Raw genomic sequence first — 19432 nt, forward strand, 5'->3', positions numbered from 1 at the left:
TCTTTCTAGCACCCTCATATTAATACTTGCCTGTTCATTCCCAGTATACTGTCACCCTCACATTTCAACAGGCTCAACTATTTTGCGGTGAACTGGACTGGGGAACTCACACAAGTCATAGGCAACCCAGAGCACACACAAAATAAAAGGTTTATTTTTAATCCAGATCAATCCCACTACTTGCACAGCCACCCCCATCCAGGGGGAAGCAGAAAGGTAGGAACTGCTCTAGCCGGCATTGCAACTGGAAGAAATACTTGTGAAATTACAATCCCACAAAGTAAATCCTACAAATATATGTGAAACTCGTAAGAAATACTACCTTTATAGCAATCAAAGGTGATTTCTGAAATAGGTCAGACATACAATACTACTATATTCATTTATATTAATATGGCAATATTATGATTTTAGCTTTATTCTGGTCAGTTGTTTCGGCTACAATGAACATACCCAGTTAGAGACTGTTCAGTGTTTTAATAAACACTTGGCTCATTTGCCAGCAGCCCATATAGCCACTTCTCTATTTGCAGCCATGTTTTCTGAGGGACAGCAGCTGTTGCAGAAGATGCTTCATTATTAGGCTATTGATAAGACTCAATATTCTCTGGAAAATTTCTAATTAACCTACGATGCCACATTCCCTACCTTTGTGAATCAAGTAAAATGAGATTTCTAGAATTTTAATTTTCCAAATCACCTCAAACACTCCAGAATGTAATGTAACAGGGAACACAACACATTTTGTCTGGAGTCTAAGTGAGATTTTGAATGGTACTCTTCCCCTTGACTATATATTAACCTTGATTCTGGATCTCACGACTTTCTACTGGATTAACTGAAAAAACTCCAAACCAAAAACCTCAAGCTGCAGAGACAAAAATCACTGAAATTTCTGCCAACATGCATTTTCTTTTCCTAAGGTCAGCCTGCTCACAAGGAATACCAGATACCCGAGAGAATCGCTGGGTACCCCCGACATCCTGAGCAGTGCCCCTCGCGTGGGGAAAGGGAGCAGGACACTGAGTCAAAGTCAAGATCTTGATTCCTCCCTCCTGTTTCCAGGACTCCTCTTTTCAAGGGGCATAAGAAGCTTTAGGTCTAGACCCAGAGTCTAACTGCGGTGATAAATACTTCACCTCCATCTCCCTGCTGAGGACCGTGGTGGATAGCTACGTTTCTTAGAAGGAACAGAACTTTCCATAAGGAAGAGAGAAGGCAATGTTTTCTTATGGCCACTCTTAGCTGAGAAGAAACTCCTGGAGGAATAAGGCAATCGCAGATTTCTCATTCCCCATTCCACTGTGGGATATGCTTTAACTTGCTTTCACTAGCTTAAATTCGTAGCAGTCCATAACTAACACGCAGACAAAACAACATACTCTTTACACACATAGTTCACTTCCTGGAGAGATAATCAAAGAAAATAAATGAGCTGTGTAACAGATGTGTCATATAATGCACCACTGCAGTGATACAGATAGGGTAAGAGCCTATTCAGAAGAAGGCTGCAATAAATCTTTCCTAATTATTTCTACATATCTTAAAAACTCCTGTATATCTAATGTGAGACTTTAGTGAATGACTCACTTGAACAGAAAACTAATACAGATGATATTAAAATAACCTCGAAACTGGAATTACAGCTGATTGTGCTCAGAGATGTAGTAATGGAGAGAAACTAGAAGAATTAGGCTGAAGTTATTAAACATCAAGTAAAAAGGGCCAATTTATGTGAATTATGTGAACAGGGAACAATGGATATGTGAGCATGCACATACATATCGCATCAGTGCTTTCCAACAATCGCATATTCTTTTTGTAAATTATTTTAAGAAATAAATAAATCAGGAGGGATCATTACTTACTGTTTACTTAGAGTGGAAATTAACGAGCGTTTCTTGGAAAGCTCCAGGGTTCAGCATAGCTGAAGACTCTAAGACAGATATGTTCATCCAAGAGTGTAAATTACTTATCAGCTAAAGAAAAATAGCAGGAAATGTTTTCATAAAAGGATCATTTATTTTAGAAATAAAATATTACAGTTTAAGTATTTAATTTCCTTAAGTTTTGGCTAAAAATATAAAAATTATTACTGTGGATGCTCATTTTTGCCTCTTTCTTTGCCAAGACCAATAGAATTTCATCTTCAAACATTTATTATCAAATGAACTTGTATGTTATTGAATGCCCAATGAACTCCAATATGTAAGTAGTTCTTGTTAAAACGATGTTAGCTCCTTCTTACCTGTTGGGTGTTATTTCTCATCTGCCACTATGTGACAAAGAGGGAAACAAGATTACTCACAGTAAGTCAGCTTGGTTACTGAAGATATTTGTCCTTTGAGACAGCTTGTTGGGAAGCCCCAAAATTCAAAACTTTGGAACTCAAATATTTCTTACTCTGGAAAGTTCTGAACAGAGTCGGCCTTGTAATAGCACTTTGGGCCTTGATTTTAAAACCACTGTGTGCATAAGGAACTTTACATATGTGGAGTAGTTCCATAATCTTAATAAATTTATTTATTTGGATATGTGCATACGCGTAGAAACAGAGATTTACAGGCTAAGTCTGTCTTCAGATTTAAATTTAAATTTCAGCATACACTCCATTCAGGGATATTTAGATGGAGAGATGTATTTGAGGTTCACCACTCTAAAGTCTGTTTATAAAAAAATCGCCTAGAGTAGAACATAATTATTGTGCTGGGCTAATAAATGGATGGCTTTGGATGCTTGTATTAATTGTTTTTCAAACTATTCACTTCCACAAACAAAGAAGGGAACTAAGACATCTCTGGGAAAACAAATATTATAGCATTTAAAAAGAAATACTGGGGTTCCAACTGTTTTTGATTTGTTGGACAAATGTTATGAAGAATGTTGTTAGCTATATTTCCTTTTTTCTAAATATACGAAACACACTTTATCTGGGGAAAAAAAAAAGTGAATTTTCACAGCATGTTACACACAGTCACCTCCATCTTAACAGAAACTCATTTACTTAAAAGAAAGGCCACAGCCATTTTTTGGTCCTGTGCACAGAGAACTACAGTAATGTAACATAAGTAAAAGACAGTCACTTTCATTCTGTATTTGTTTATAAAATTGTATCTTATTACAGCTTTCCTAAATTCAAGGAGGTTAGAAGGTTGGATAACATGCTTGATGCAATAGCTTTCGGCAGTCACCTTTCTACACAAAGTAACTACCTCTGTGAATGAGAGGACAATATAGCACTCTCTGTGAATTACTCTAACATTGGATTTTTGTAATATTAGAAAGAATTATTGATATTTATCAAGCTTTTGAATGAAATATCTCCTCACATATGAAGTAGAGCTTTTAATTGTGGCCACAGAATGTTGCTAAAAGCAATATAAGCAGATGTACTCGCATAACGGCATCAGCACCTGACTTATTCTTCAGAATCTCTTTCTTCTTCTGGACAAAGAAATAAAATCTGGAAAGCTACAGAATTAGCTTTAGGAGTTTGTAAAAAAATCTATTAAAAAATAAACAAAAAAATTATGAAATGTTGCAAGATATGTATTAAAAAACCCTCAAGGATATACTTCTGAGTTCATTCAAAGGTTGTCTAAAGAAAGATTCAGAGTGGTTCTCCAACTACTTTTCCTTTCCTAACTCTGTTTCCCTCGGTTGAAAATTTATGCAAATGAAGTGACCCAGTTTGAATATATCCTTGTAATCCTCACTGCCAGGAAACTCCTGGGGAAAGAGTGGGATGTGAAGCTCAAAGACTATGGCTTGGAAAAGAAATGGAACAGGGATAGTGAGTAGACGACATCCCAAGGCTCTTCTTGTAGCAGGCGGAACAGGCAACGACCAGACCCTTCTGCTTCAAAGAGCCCCTGAACAAATTACTGTCCTCCAGCAGGAGCCCTAGGAATGAGTAAGAGGCTCAGGACTGAGCTGCTGAACTTACTGTTGGCTCCTCTGACTGATTCCCAGTATCTTCTTCCTCTGGTCCTCTTGCATGTGCTCTCTACTTTTTCTCCCAGTTGGAGTCTCCTTGATGCTGGTCAGCTTGCTAACCCTAGACCTAATGCATTTATCTCCCCTTCTATATCCCTAACTCTAGGGACACCCTAGAGTTTGAAAACCATTGCATTAGGATGCCTCTTAAATTTCCAATATCACAGTTGTTATTCAGACCCTGATCCTTTTTTCTCCTGCTATCATTTTCTTCCAGCCTTCAGCCAGTGAAAGCACTGCCTGTATTTTTGTTCCCATAGATACCTGCAGCCTAAGTTTATGTTTCTTTCCAAGCACTTCTGCTGAACTGTTCCTTCTTGGCTTTGGCTTTTCCCTGTCTGACACAAGCTGCTGGTGTATATAACTCTGTCAGACATCTCCCTGTCCTTTAGAAGTAATGTCTTCCCCTCTGTCCCTTACCGGCAAACCATTGAGTCACATGGTCTCATCCTTTTCTCTCATTTAAATTTCTCTAAAGGAGGAAATACACTTCATTGTGTTTCAAAAACACTAAAAGACAATTCTATAGATAATAAAAATAAAAGCTACTTGCAAGAGTGGGTTTGTCTCATACAGGACCCAGAAGCTGGGGGAGGAGGACAGAAAGGGAGGTTTGTTTGCTTTTACACAATAGAGATATGAAAGACTAAAGATGCTTCCTAGACTAAGAAAACACAGGGATGGAAAGCTTTTATTTCATATGCAACAGTTTTAACTCTGCTGCCCTGCAAAATCATGCTATTGCATGATACCTCTCAGTCATGTTGAAATTCAAATGGTGATTACCTTATTCCACTATAAGGATTGATTCTTATCTCTTGCATTCATGGTAATGAATTGAAACTTCACAGAAATTAAATTATCAAAAAGAAGCCATAAAGTAAGATCCAGATGCTTGTTATCATTTCTCTTTTGCTTACAGATCTATTTGCTTCCCCTGTTTTTCCCCTGTGAAGTCAGGGGAGCAGTTAGAGTATCATTTCAACAGATTAAACAGATAAGCAGAAGGATGGTTTTTTTAATAACATTTTACAAATCTCCACAGCAAGCCCATTAGTCAAACAAGAAGAGATTATAAAGCAGATATTTTGGAAGGTTTATTAAAAATTATTACAGGAATTGCAAGCCATTCCTTTTTTTAAGCTAAGTGTAAATTATTGCCAGGAGGATCACTACACATAGGAAGCTGTCCTGCACCTAACGGGTTATTAACACACACCACTCTTGTATATGACTTCTTTCCTTCCACTGCAAGCTGACTTTTTTTTTTTCCAAGGTTTGGTGTCACTGAAGTGCAGTGTAAAATTGTGGCTATTGTTGGCCTCTTTACACACTGTTCCTAATTTAACAAACAGAGCAGTTTAGAAGGTCAAATAAGAAAACAATATCTTAAGAAAATAGCAACTTCTGTGGCTTTGAAATAAAAAAAATCAGTGCCAAAACGTTTATCTCCTCGGTTCATGAAGCCATAAAATAAGTACAGCACCGTGAATCATCTCAAGACTTCAAAGCTTGTATGCCCAGTGTACCATTTTAGGGCTATTAAGTTGTACAGCTACTGTACTTGTAGTAAATAGTTATACAAGATTGTAGCAGCAGTGCCAAAGCTTTCACCCTTGCAACAAAATTTCCTTAAAGCTAAGCTCTTTAGCATGAGCTCACTGTGTAAGCTTGTAATGTCTCTTACCATCTCAAGAGCTTCTGCACAAAAACATTACTGACGATTACATTGAAAATACCAGCTTCCTTTAGAGAATACAGTACTCCAAATATAGATATTAAATTATATACACAGTAAGTGAATAATGAAATACAACAATTTAATTCCTTTGACATATCAGCATTTCTGCAGAAAAGCAAAGTAATGGTTTTGCTCATTGCATCAAAGACCATGATGAAAAGCCACTGAACTAAAAAGCCTCATTCTGTGAGACTGAAGGTGGTACTATATCCCCAAGATGTTATGTAAACCAAGAAGAAAACAGAAAGTCATATCTTTCAGGAATATATGTTTCAGAAATGAGCAGAACATTTATTCATCTACGCTGATACCTTGCCTACATGTGATTTTTAGTGATTTGTCCCAATTAAATGGTAAAAGGTTCAATTTACATGTGTATGTAAAGTCTAGCCCATCACAATCTGTTTGCACCCACCTTATGTGCAGCTGCTTGCTATTCCAGCTGGCTGGGGTAATCAGAAGGCACCACTGGTGTCTTACAGAGGCCATCTGGGAGGGCTTAAGCCAAAATCCCCATTAGGCCATGTAAAGAGCAAGTCCTGTGCGGCATCCTGAATTTTTTGCATATGTCAAAGGACACTGTACAAGATTTTTGTTCATGTAATCTGGCAAACCCACTGGTATCAGTGGCCAAGGTTTCAAAGGAAAAGTTAAACAAGCTTTTATGCACTTGGCATATTATGAATCGCATTGTCATGGGAGAACTTTGTTATGACCTCAGTTAACAATCATGTTATATTAAATATTGAAGATCATTTTTTAAGGTTATGCATAAGAAGCTGCCACAAGTTCTGTTTTCCCCAGCAATTTGTTAACACCGCCAAGACTGCAGAGTCAATTTAAGCAAGTTTGAACTAATGCTGATCAAGTTGCAATAAAGACTTAGACCAGTTCTCACCTTCCCAATCAGGGCATGTCTGCAAAGATACCTAATTTTTGAGATTGTCCTCAGAATGTCTTTATAACACACCTCTGCCTACATTATACTACACAGTCCATTGCAAATTAATTTTCATTACTCTTTTTTGTAGAATAGATTCAATTCTATCCAGTATATCTTCTAATTAGCTGTTTCTTCTTCCATGCTCACCTATTTACATCATCAGAAAGACTGGCTGGCCAAAATAATGTCTTTACTAGTTGTTTTGACACACTCCCTCTTCTTTAAAGCCTACACAGCAAAATAAACTCCAAACATGTCCCTGAAAGTCCTTACACTTATTTGTAAGCTGTATCTTCATTGCATTTCTGCTCTGTTAATATCAATTTCTTCATTCCTCAACAAATATGCTTTCAACCCAGCCACTCATATTGACTTTGGTCCTTGCTTTCCATCAGCTAAGTGCCTGCATTCAGCTAAATTAACTTGTTCAATGCTTCCAAGGCTTGAGAGGTGTGCATAGGAACGCTGTTTCCTGCAACTGATTTTTTCTACTGGTAAAAAGCACATTCGCTTTTTAGAAAAAGATGGTTTTACCCTTGATTCCAGAGCTTGAAACCCTAGTAAATTAGCTGAGAAAATAACTGAGTGGAATCCCACAATGCTGTTGCACAAAATACTTCACCTAACAGAAAAAAGTTATTCGGTTCCTCTGTTTATGCATAAAGTATATAAAAATCCTCTCTAATTAAATAGTATGGCATAATTCCTAGTAATAAGGGAGTATTCAAAGGCATCATACTGTGGAGGTGAAAATAGGACTTGTATTGCCAGACACATTTCTCTTAATGTACATTTATTGCCAGTACATTCCAGCAGAAGGAAACTTAGACAAACAGTCCAAGCAATGGCCCTATCACTGAAAGGTGATCAGTACTTCTAATATTTAATATCAGCACCTAAGAACACTCAACCTTTTCTAGGTACCAAATGAGAGATCCAAAAAAAAAGATCTAAGCACCTAGCTCCAAAATTCCTGTTCTTAGAGGACCCAATTTTAGAGGTAGGTAAACAATTGGGCCTGAATTCTTTTAAATCAACTTTCTAAAATACTTTAATTTCTGCTTTTGGTCATGCATGCTGTCCTCCAAGCCACAACACCAAGAACCAGCTAGGTCTCCAGCACTTTCAGAATCCCCAAACTGTTCATATTCTATCTCTCCTGCTTTAGGACTTTCCTTTGGTACGATTGTTTGTATAGTGCCTAATAGATCAAACTATGACTGGGAAGGGATTTTTTTTATTTTTTTAGCCAAAGTTCACCAGTTTTATATCAAACCTCACCTGTTAGTGTACTTATTAATGCATATACATAGAGTCATTTGGCTTAGTTTCTCCTTAGGAGCTATTTTGGCAATTAACAGGCACATTTATTTAAATGTAAAATAGATCGGATATACACAAGTAGTTGATAACCTTATACATTTGATTTTCCAATTTCAGAAGCTTGCTTAGGAAATAAAGGATATATTCGGTAACCCACGCAGTTTTTTGATCTTCACCAGATGTAATCATCTTGTGACAAGCAATTTTAGAGAGTCTTCTGAATAAAAAACAGATCTAAGTTCCCTAACAGTGTTGCTTTGTATCTAAACACATTTTCATTAATTACATTAACTATCAAAATCAAATGTCATAGAAAACAAATGTTTCCAGTTGGACAACATAATGAATTTTGAATGTGGTATATTCATGATGAATGTAAATTAATAGATTTTAACAGACTTAGACTAATTATATCTCTAAAAATCAGTAGAAAAGTCTTTTGAATTTAGCTGTTTCGATAGTGAACAGCTTTAACACTATGGACATATGTTCATTTTTCAAAAGCATTTTGTAAAGGCATGATCCAAAGCATACCTAAATTAACAGGAGAACCTGCCCTTGACTTGAACAGACTGTGGATCAGGCCTTAACCACTGTGACTTTGTCAAGAATAAAATTCTCAGGTGATTTCTTATAAGATACGATGAGAAATGAAACACACACAGGTTCTCATTGATCATAGCTGGAGCCCACAAAGTGACATGTGAAAAGTGGTAAAAAGGGAACCCATGAGGACTGGAAAAGACTCAGATTTTATGGGTTATTGATTTACCAGGAATGGTCTTGCCAAGTTTAAATGAAGGAAAACAGAAAAACGGCATAACCTGGGTGTAATGCTGTTGAGGTAATGCGCTATATCAGTGAGAGCTGTGGTAGTGTTCTCTAACATCCCTTCACAAAGCAGCTACATAATTTCAATGAAATAAAAGGCTACAGTAAAAATTTAAGAGATCAGAATCCCAGTGAATTATAAAGTGTAAGTTACTGTGTATGCTGGTATTTTTACAAAGCTAAAAGTACAGCATGTGCAATAAACTTCTAATAACCATTTAAATGTTAACTTATGAAAAGTAGTCTTGTAGACTGAAATTTTAAAAGATAATGAACTTTAGTTACAAAACTACTCTCTCGTTTCATTGATATAAATTAATTAAACCACATGAATGGATGTGTAACATACATTCAACCAAAAATGTTACATACTTCCCACAATTCTGTAATTCCCTTCCAGAAAAGAAGGGTCATAGCTCAACAACCTTGATGCACCAAAATGATAAAGATTAAAACATCTTTTAAATTGCTATTTTGGCTCTGTTTTTCAGACCCAAAATTCATGAAATATCTGTAATTTATGGTCAAAAATATAAACTGGCAATTAAATAAATAATACTAACACTTATGGGCTCAGTAGTGATGCTGAATTTATGGCTTACATTACAGACATAAGAGTAACCCTTTTTTCAAAAGGGATTTAAATAATTAACGTAATTTGATTAGATTAAATTGGTTAGATCTGGCTTTTTAGTAATCTGGTTTTACCTTTAATTTTGCTAGCTTTTATCTGAAAAAAGGATTTGCAATCAAAAAAATTGTCTAACATTCTATAGTGTGGGGAAATACCTTTTCTCAAATAAATCTTTCTTCAAAAGTCACTTGCATTGCACTATAGTTTTTTATCAACCAATATAACATAAAATTTGTGATTTTTTATGTATTTATACTTATGTGAACAATTTGCATGAAATTAGAATATGTAGTGTGAAAACCGGTATGTCTTTTTTCTATTGCTTTGTCATGTAGAGGCTTTTATAGTCCACTGGGGCTTTTTTTCCCTTACCTGGAACTCTCTTTGCCCAGTTGATCATGTGCACTAATTCTCTGTCTGCAAGGTTGGTCAACAGGGTCATCATAGAAGCTTCGTTGAATGGTCTATTTGGATCATATTCAGAATAAACTATGGGTGGCTCAGCTTCCAGCAAGGCACTGACCATCTGTTCTGCTGTCAGGGACAGGGCTGGACTGTTCTTCTTGTTATGTTTAATCACCAGTGGACTTGTCCAAAGGGTGGGAGCTCGGAGCTCTGTAGAAGAAGCCTCCCCGTTCCTGGAATCCTGCTCCTCTCTTTGACGTTTTTGTTTCATCATTCGCCCACCTCTGCGGTCTTTCCGGATTCCTAGAGACACACAAGAACATAATGAACTGCTTTCCTTGAACATATGTATTACATACACATGGCTTCAGCCAATCAGCATCTGCTGTTGATAAACCCAGGTAGCATTAACTCTTGGTTTATTTTCTGAAGATTTCTTCCTATATATGGAATCTTACATCAATAGTTGGAGAGAAAAACTATTTTAAAAAGTATAGTGTCAGGAATAGTGCACTCCTTCCTAAAATTCAGATCAGTTGGGCTTACACAGGACTCTAGACTAGTGACACTGTATAGCTGCCTTAGCCCCACAAAAGGAAGTCAGTAATTGGGAATAAATAAATATTTCTTTACAGCACAAGCTGCAAAGTCTGTCCCAACCTCTAGCAGACAACTATTTTATAAACCATCAATGATAACTCAATGATCTGGGTGGGAGAGATGGATCACAGAAGTAGCTCTCAAAAACTATCCAAGAAAGTTTTGCTCAAGTCCACCAATTATTTTAATTAAACATCATCCTATTACTGAACCTGTGATCTTCTAATTACATAAAAACCATCCCAAAAAGTTCCATTGTATGACGAGCTTATACAGTAATAAAGAATGCCATGTAAGTAGATAAACAGAAGTAAGAAAAGGAAAGATAATTGCAACCTCAGAATCTAATGTGGGAGACCTACTGTCAAAAAGCTGTAATAACTGCAACAGAAACAGTCTTTGTCATTACTGCACATTTCTGCAACGTGCTTAGCAGTATATGACCCTGAACCTTGGGATATTATCAAGTCAGCCTTACCAATTAGAACAACAATTTAAGACCTTACAGTGGAACAAAATCTCCCTTTGTGGAAAGGTTACAAGAACAATATAATGATAAAGCCCACGTGGGCTCCAACCATAAAGGGAAGATTAAGTCTGGCTCTGAGTGGAGGAGGCACAGGCATTTTGAGGCTGAGTTAAAAACTTAAATCAATCATCAGATGGGGGTGAGGGACAAGCAAGTAAGAAAGAAAGCACACAAGGAACTGAGCTACGAGGAGAAGGCAGCTTATGATAGGGCTTATTCTGGAGTTCTCATGCAATATGGAAAAGCAGCAGTAGTCCCAGTCTGAAAATCAAAAGAATTATCTATAGAGAAGGAGGAGGCAACCTATTCAAGAAACAGAGAAGAGAAAACAATTTAAAAACAAACAAACAAACAAATACCATCTTTGAGAACTGCTGGCACTTGCAAGTGATCAATACAGGTCTTTCTGATGGGTGAGGGAGGGAGAAACACAATCTTTGCTCAGCTTTTTTCACACCACAAAAATTTAAACCTTTAGATTCCCAGTCTTTGTTAGCAACATCTTCATCTCACATCCAATATTCCTTCATATAAATGTTGGATCATATCAGCAGGTGTCCTTTCCCAATCTCAAAGGAACAGAGAGTATCTTTAGATCTGTTTGCCTCTTTCTTTGAATATGGTGATGCTTTCACTGAATTAGTACTTGAAGATTAAGCACTTTATGTCTAATTCATTCAAAATCTAGTAGGCTTTCTGATTCCATTCTATTAATCTTTCCAGATAAAGCAAGTTCAATAAATCTTTCATCACTCCTACTACTTAACATTTTCCTGTTCGTTAAACTAGTTGTAAGCCAGAAGTCTCAAGTGCATTACTGTTCCCATTTTTCATTGAGCAATACCAATTTTTCCTACCACTAAACTGTTTATATTTAGGAGAGGAGGGGGAGGTTCTTGCTATTAAGAAAAAATGCAAGACTTATTTTGGCAAAACATCATCCTGGAGTTATTCTTATTGGTAGCTTACTTCATTGCAATACTCAATAGCATGCATGCTCTATCTATATCAAAAATGTAACAGATATTTTTGTTGTATGCTTTATATCAATGTAATGTTCTTGAATTAAAATTGCCCTGTGAAACATGCAGACATAATAATGTGAACAAAACCACCTGGTTCATACACATTAAAGCATTTGTTAACTTTCTCACATCCCAAATTCTACAGCCGCTCATCTAGAAATTTCCCTTTGAAGAATTAAAAGTATTCTTGGGGTCTGTACTGTTCAACATACTCATAAATAGATGGACTCAGAACTGACATAGTTCAGAAACAAGATCTTGAGGTTAGAATAATACTATAAAAACATCAGATAAGTTAGTTTAGTAAGTAAATAGAAGGCTAGAAATTACTAGGAGAGGAAGAGAGGACAGAGCATCTTCATAAATCACAGATTTTATTAACTCATGAGGCACACTACAATGAACACTGTGTGCAGTTCTGTTCTTCCCATTTTAAAAAGAGATAGAAAATAAATGAAAAAGGGATAAGAGAAAGACAAGTAAGATGATCCGAAGCGTGAAACAAATTTGGTGCAAGAAACAGCTAAATTGACCAGGTCTGTTTGGTCTGCAAGCCAGATACAAGACTGCAAAATCGGGACTAGCAAGAAGATGAATAAGGTACAAACACTGACGCTTCTCTTCTAATACAAGATAGTATCAAATGAAACTGCCTCATGCAAGGTTCGGGACAGAAAAGAGGTTCTCCTTCATACCATGCAGAAACAAAGCTGAAATTGTGAATAAATTAAAAGTTGGTATATGTTAGAAAGCTGTAGGCCAAATCTGATGGAGAAAAGAATCCATTAAGGGTTAATAAACACAAATAGGGCACCTTTGGCTTAAGTGTCCATGGCATAGATTACTGGAAGATCAGAAGGGATTTTTTGGTTTTGCTTTTTACTTATTCCAGGCCTGCCTTGTTAAGTAAAACAAGGATGTGATGAGAATTTGACACAACAGAGGGAAGGTGGCAAATGTAAACACATTTAGCTGTTTACAAATCAATTGGATTCTAAAGAACAATAGTTTTATTTTTAATTCATCTGCAAGCTTCCCACTGGCTTTTTCTTCACCTTGAAAAAAAGTGGTGCGTTGAGCAAAGTTGAAAATAACCAGTTTGGAGGAGAAGCCCCACACAAATTTATTGTTACATTTTTATTTTGGCATTTAAAAAAAACAACCAAACATAGTAAGCTTACACTGGATTTTGTAGAGACCAGATCTGAAAAAAAAGTCAGTTAGAGTATGCATTCCTTGTGCATCACATCAGCAGCTTTTATGATCACAGACAGAAAGGTCTTTGAATCTGTATAAGCATCATACTCATCAGAGATTTACAGAAATTACTGCTAACTCTTCACCTAACCCCTAGATGGACAAGCAACAGAGTGATTTTATTATTCATTTTCTTGGACCAAATAGGAGTGAGTATGTCTCTGAAAAATGCAAGTGCCTCCAAATCTTCTTCAGCTTAATCAAATTTTATCTCTGTTAAGAAGAGATAATAGCTATGCACAGTCACTAATTCCAAAAAAGACAACTCCATCAAGCTACAATTTCATTGCCAAAAGTGCAATGAACCTGTAAGGTATTTTAAAATATATGAATGCATTAATTTTGATTCCACTGTTCAGCCAATAAAGGAACCTGAATTGCGAAATGTTGTGAAAAACAACATTCTACCAAAAATGGAAGTACTATGTATCTTGCAAAAGCTCTAAAACAATTTCCACTTGAGTTTTAAAGCTACAAGAGCCAAGATTTTCAAAGGCAGTTTTATAAAGCTTCATATGCAAATTCAGTCAGTCTTCTAGATATGGAGGCAGGTTTCAAAGATGCTGAGTAATTATGTACTCCAGTCAGTAGAACCTGATCAGCAATAAAATTACATATGGACCGTGGAGGTAATGTTAACCAAATGAAACACTTTACTAGTGTTTTCCAACATGTGATTAAAACAAAACAAAAAATAAATTCCAGATTATTTTTAAAAAATCCTAAATTAGGAATGTATTGAATGAATATTGAATCTCAGCCATCCAACAGCCAGCTTCCTCCTACCTACTGCTAAGAACAAAACTCCACCTTTATATCTTCAGTATTATACAAAATATTCAAGAATATTTAGAGGAAGAAGAGGAGGAGAACTAATAGAATAAAATTTGCTTTGTTCTGTGTGAACCATAGAATTATGCATTTTAGATTTAAAGATGTATGTATAATCTCAAATTCTATTCTACTTAAATATATTTCCTATGAACTGCTTTATATAATATTCTTCAATTTCTTTACCATTAGAAATTTTGTAGGAATATTTGTCAAGTAAAGAATGCTTATTGTTTGCAATAAATGGGAACAGATTTGATAAAACCCAATAAACTTTCTTGGCACTAAGACTGAAAAAAAACGGGTTTTTTGATAAAACTGAAACAGACAAGATATTTTTATGTCCTTCCTACTGTTTACTATTTTGGAAATCCTAAAAAAAAAGCTATTACTTTTTGTCTTGTTTGCAACACCCACCTGCTATCTGGTATACTTATTGTGCTATTTTCATTAGCATGATACAAAAAATGCAAAAGACCTTCATCTTCTCTTTCCCACATGTGCACAACATTCACTCTGCTTGTTCACACGAAGAGTGGGTATTAATATGGAAACTGCATCTGCCTGTCGTTTTAAACCCTATTCACTTGCAGCCTGTTTATTAACCCAGCTCTTCATGCTCCATTTAAGTCTTGCTGGAGTTCCGAACAGCTTTCCAATAGCGGCAAGCAAAAACTATAATAAAGTTATTTTCTACAAATAGTACCTTTCTTTGAAGGTTAAAACTCTCAGGTGAATTATATGTTTAACCTTATCTTATTTACCTGCAAATGCAGAAAAGAAAACCATTCCCCAATATTTTTGGAATGAAACCTACCCCAAAAGTCTACAGAGGTCTAGTCCTTTAACTGCATTTTAGTATACAGATTTTCAGCAAATAACTTTTTTACTGTCTGTATCAGTAGTCATCAATCATCGAGAAGGCTCAAAGCACTTTACAAGTGGAGCCCAGCCTCACGAACACAAACTCTCCTTGATCTGTGATCTCGTGGGTCACCTCAGAAAAGGTGAGACGTCAGCCCTGAGCAATGTCCACAACCTAAAAAACTGTGGACTTTCAAATACATCTCTGTGCTTCACCTTGCAAACAATCTACAAAATCGGTTGCTAGTATCATGATACATATTTAATAGTTGCAACAGAAACAAAGTCTTGCAATTTTCTGGAGGGCAAAGGGTGCTGATAAGATCATACCATAAGGTGGTTCAATATAGGTCACACCGATAATTTCTGTATTTTCTAACATTTGAGAATTTCACTTTCAACTTTAATCAACTATTAATATACTTTATTAATATACATCATGACTGTACATAGCATACACAGAAATTGATCTTCCATCAATTTAATTGTAGCTGTCATTGCGTGACACACACAAGTCACCTGGCAACACTGTTCTAGTTTGGGAGAAGACATAACTATTTTATTTTATAGAAAAATGTAAGTAGGCAGAATGCAATTACACAAGTTGTGAATTTAGGCAGGAACAATATCTTCTGTCTTGTGATAAGGATGTTGCAGCTGCGGTATTTTTCTCAGAATATCCCATTCAGTAAAACTGGCTTAGTCCAATGCTGTTTATCTCAGAAGAACCTTATAGCAATATGAAACTAAGATAATTTAAAATCACCACCTTCTTTCAATAAATCTAGAAGTTCATTATCATTGTGTAGCTGGACCATAAAAACATATTCACTTCTGAAGCAATTGCTTTTTTTAACTCTCTGTCAATAAACGTGCAAAAGCACAGCAATGTCTCCAAGACGGGTGGAGGAAGTACATGCTGCGCAACCAGAAGTGGTGGCACATTTGACTTCAGAATTCCAGGTCCCTACAGTGGGATGAGACAGTATTTTATCCTAGAAACTGCTATATAACATCTATTGGAAATAGGAGGGTTTATTTCACATTTTATAAACAAAGAATTTTACCTGTTATTCCATATGCTTTCTATGTGTATAATTAAGTAAGATTTTGTTTTGCCTCCTGAGGGAATATTTGGGAAAAGAAAGATGACTGGTGAGAGCTCTCACTCCATCTCAGGAGCTGATATTTGCAGGAGAATGAGGGAGAAGAAGCAAACCTTTTCTTTGCTACTCTTGCTTATTTTAACACTCAGCTTTCAAGGAACTGCTCTGCCGCTTCTCCTTCTAGCCCTGGAAGATAGGGCTGTAGCAGCTAAGAATTCACAGTGTTTATTTGGGGCCTTTTTTTTATATATGATCTACAGTAAAATTAGTATCATTTTTCACTGATTTACAGTAAAATTCTGCTTTTAGTAGTTTCTGTAGTCGTCATAACATATATCATCATAAACATCATATGAGTAGAAAAAAATGTAACTGGTCGTAGACAGGTTGTAGACATGATAAATCTGTGACATCTCAGGTACCCTGTTATTAGAACACATTTTAAAATCTTTCACCTGAAGATCTCAGGGCTCTTTTATTCATAATGGGTTTAACTTCTCAAAAATCCAAAACATTAAAATCAACGTACGAAGACTTAAAATCACACAGTGAGAAAGCAAGAAAATGAAAAGCAACACCTGAATCACCATTGGTAAACCTTATGCATCTCACGTTGGTATGTATGTGTGCATTACTTAACATTTCAATCTAAAACTTTAGGCACACAAAAAGTTTTCTTTTTCTAGCATGTGCTAGCCCTGATGTGTACAAACGGGGTTATCTGTAGATACAGTCTTGGCTTCCACATTATGATTCACTGACAATAGAAAGGCTTTTTAACAAAATAACAGAAGATGGTTTACAATATTGTTAATAATAACTAATATGGTTAATACTAGTATTTACATGTAGCCACAATTTGAGTAATGACACAGTAGTTTTCTACTGCTGCAAGGAAAAATACATTCACTTCAATTGCATTTTAGATCCTCTGCTTCCTTAGGTTACTAGAAGATATCAGGTTTAGAGGGAAGGCCAGGGAAATAACAAATCCATGAACTGTTAAATCCTGTGCCCCCTTTTTGACAAAGTACCATCAGAGAAGCAGCATGCTGTTGGACTAAATATTAATTAGTCAGAATATTTCAAACCATAGAGAAAAATAACCTCTATCACAATATCTGGCTTTTTTTGTCCCCTGACTGCTTAGAAACCCCATAAATGACACGGAAAATGTTTCACCACTGTTCACTATCTTTCCATTACTACCAGCACCTTGCCATCCTACAGTTCCTACACTCAGCTCACTCAGGTGGTGATAACGGCATCAGTCACTGCCCCAGCCATGGGCACAAGAATGCAACTACTGCTCAAAAGTCATTGGCACATAACTTTGAGCTGTACCACTTTTTCTAGCATGTGCTGGCCCTGATGGCATGGGCAGCACTCTGCATGTACATGGGCAGCACTCTGCAAATCCTTGCAATAGTCAGCGCTCTACAAGTTAACCTCCACTTCAGACTTGACAGACATTCGGATGGCATTTCAAGCATTTAAACTAGTGGAAACAAAGTAGATTTGGAAACTTGACAAGTCAAAATGTAAAGGCAAGCTAAGTGCCAGAACTGGAGAACCAGAGTTCAGTTTCTAGGCAGCAAGCATATAAGCAATAGCTTCTCATTCATATCAGCATTGTTTCATGTCTTATTGGAACTATTTTGCAAAATAAGTAACTTTTAACCCAGGGAAGAAGCTCCTACTTAAAAACTGTTTGCTCAGAAATGAGTTTTTAGCTTTGAAGATTTTCTTCCCTATTTGCGGCTTCCTGGTAAGGCAGACTTTTCCTTTTACTGCTTCCTTTCCATTTCAGCAACACAGCTGCTGCGCCTCCTACGAGGAACAGGTTCAGAACAGGGCCAATGGAAACGTTATGAGAAAGGACAGCCTTATGCACAGGAAAAGACTGCAACTCCTAGGTTAAACAGGATTACAAAATTAAGACATTTGGCTCAAAGAAATCAGAGGAAAAAAGTCAGAATGGGGATAGCGAGTGTGAGGATGGCGTGGGAACTGTGCTGAAACCCCCTGTAGCAATCAACAGTTTGTGGCCACACTCTGAGGGGAAAAAGAATCAAGGCAGGAAGGAAAAGGAATGACTTTTTGTTTTTTTCTAAGAGGACAACAAAAAGATGGATCTATGATTGGCTTTGGAAACAGTGATCGGTAAATGGTTTACCAGCTAACCTCCCAGTCTGGAGCAACCTTTGAACCTGAGGCTCTTTGTCCACAGTTCTGCTCCTTGTCAGCAGACCCCAGATGATAAGAGACATTTGACACTTCTATATACACACACAGCCTTGCAGCATTAACAGCCTACAATTTTGTCAGTTTGTCAAAGGAGCATTTCAAAAGCTCTTGCAAACACCTCCTTTTCTGAACAATTTTGTTACTCTTCAAGACTGATCTACCTCATCAGAATTATGTTGAAAATCACCAGAGAGAAGGAATATCTGGTGCTTTGTAAAACAAACTCTGTTTGAGAATAAAAGACTAAAAGTATGTGGTAAGTAAAAGAGAGTATAAATAAGAAGGCATCCTTCAGAAAGCCAGAGAGTCTATAGCCCAGTTGATGACCAGAGTATTAAAGGAGCTCGCAGAGAAGAACAGGCTGTGGCAGAGAAACCACATGAATCCTTTACACCAGTGTTCCCAAAGGAAGAAACCAGATTTTTCTGTGCCAGAAACCCTTCATATGGGGAGTAGGGGAACCATTCTGAAACTGAAGTGAGAGTTGAAGAGGCTAGAAATCCAAAAGCCTCTCTCAAGTGTCCTAATACAGGAGGGATTTACTAAACTGCTGGAGAAGAGCTCTGGGACTCAGTCCAGACTCACTCTTGTGTCATTGCTGCCTTTGGCAAAACTAAGTGATTGCAAAAGGAAAACAGTGTGAACAAGCCAGCAGTTCCCTTATGAGCACAAACCTGAGTGTCACCTACCACAACTGGCTTGAGAGTCTACAAGCTGGATGCAAGCAAGGTAGCTGTCTCCTAATGACCTCTTACAGTAATTCTGCTTTGCAGATAGACCTCATTAGGCACACCTCCACTGAATTTAATAGTTTTTTAATGCTTCATTGGAAATAAAATAAAATCCTACAGCTTCCTCTGAAACATAAGGTCACTGTAGCTACTGTACATAAGTAGAGGTCAGGAATATAATTACATTCTTGATAGATTTATAACTGATGGAGACTGCTGAAGCTATCATTGCAATGTAGGTCCTAATATTGTAATGTATCTCGGCATGATGGTCCTTCCAAGGTGATTTTGAGAGCTTTGAGATTTTGAGAGCTTTTCTGTTTGGTTCTCTCCACATAAATATATTGTTTGGTCACAGGAAAGTAACAC

General features: G+C 36.7%; 1 protein-coding gene across 1 annotated transcript in view; it reads right to left on the reverse strand.

The window, feature by feature from the left end:
• The window catches only part of ESR1 (estrogen receptor 1), a 165142-nt gene that overhangs the window by 42110 nt on the left and 103600 nt on the right, over positions 1-19432 (reverse strand). The window contains 1 exon segment of the mRNA XM_072857942.1: positions 9841-10176. Within this exon segment, the coding sequence (XP_072714043.1) occupies positions 9841-10176 (336 nt within the window).

The sequence above is a fragment of the Ciconia boyciana genome, chromosome 3 (genome assembly GCF_034638445.1).
Source record: "Ciconia boyciana chromosome 3, ASM3463844v1, whole genome shotgun sequence".
NCBI classification, from domain to species: domain Eukaryota; kingdom Metazoa; phylum Chordata; class Aves; order Ciconiiformes; family Ciconiidae; genus Ciconia; species Ciconia boyciana.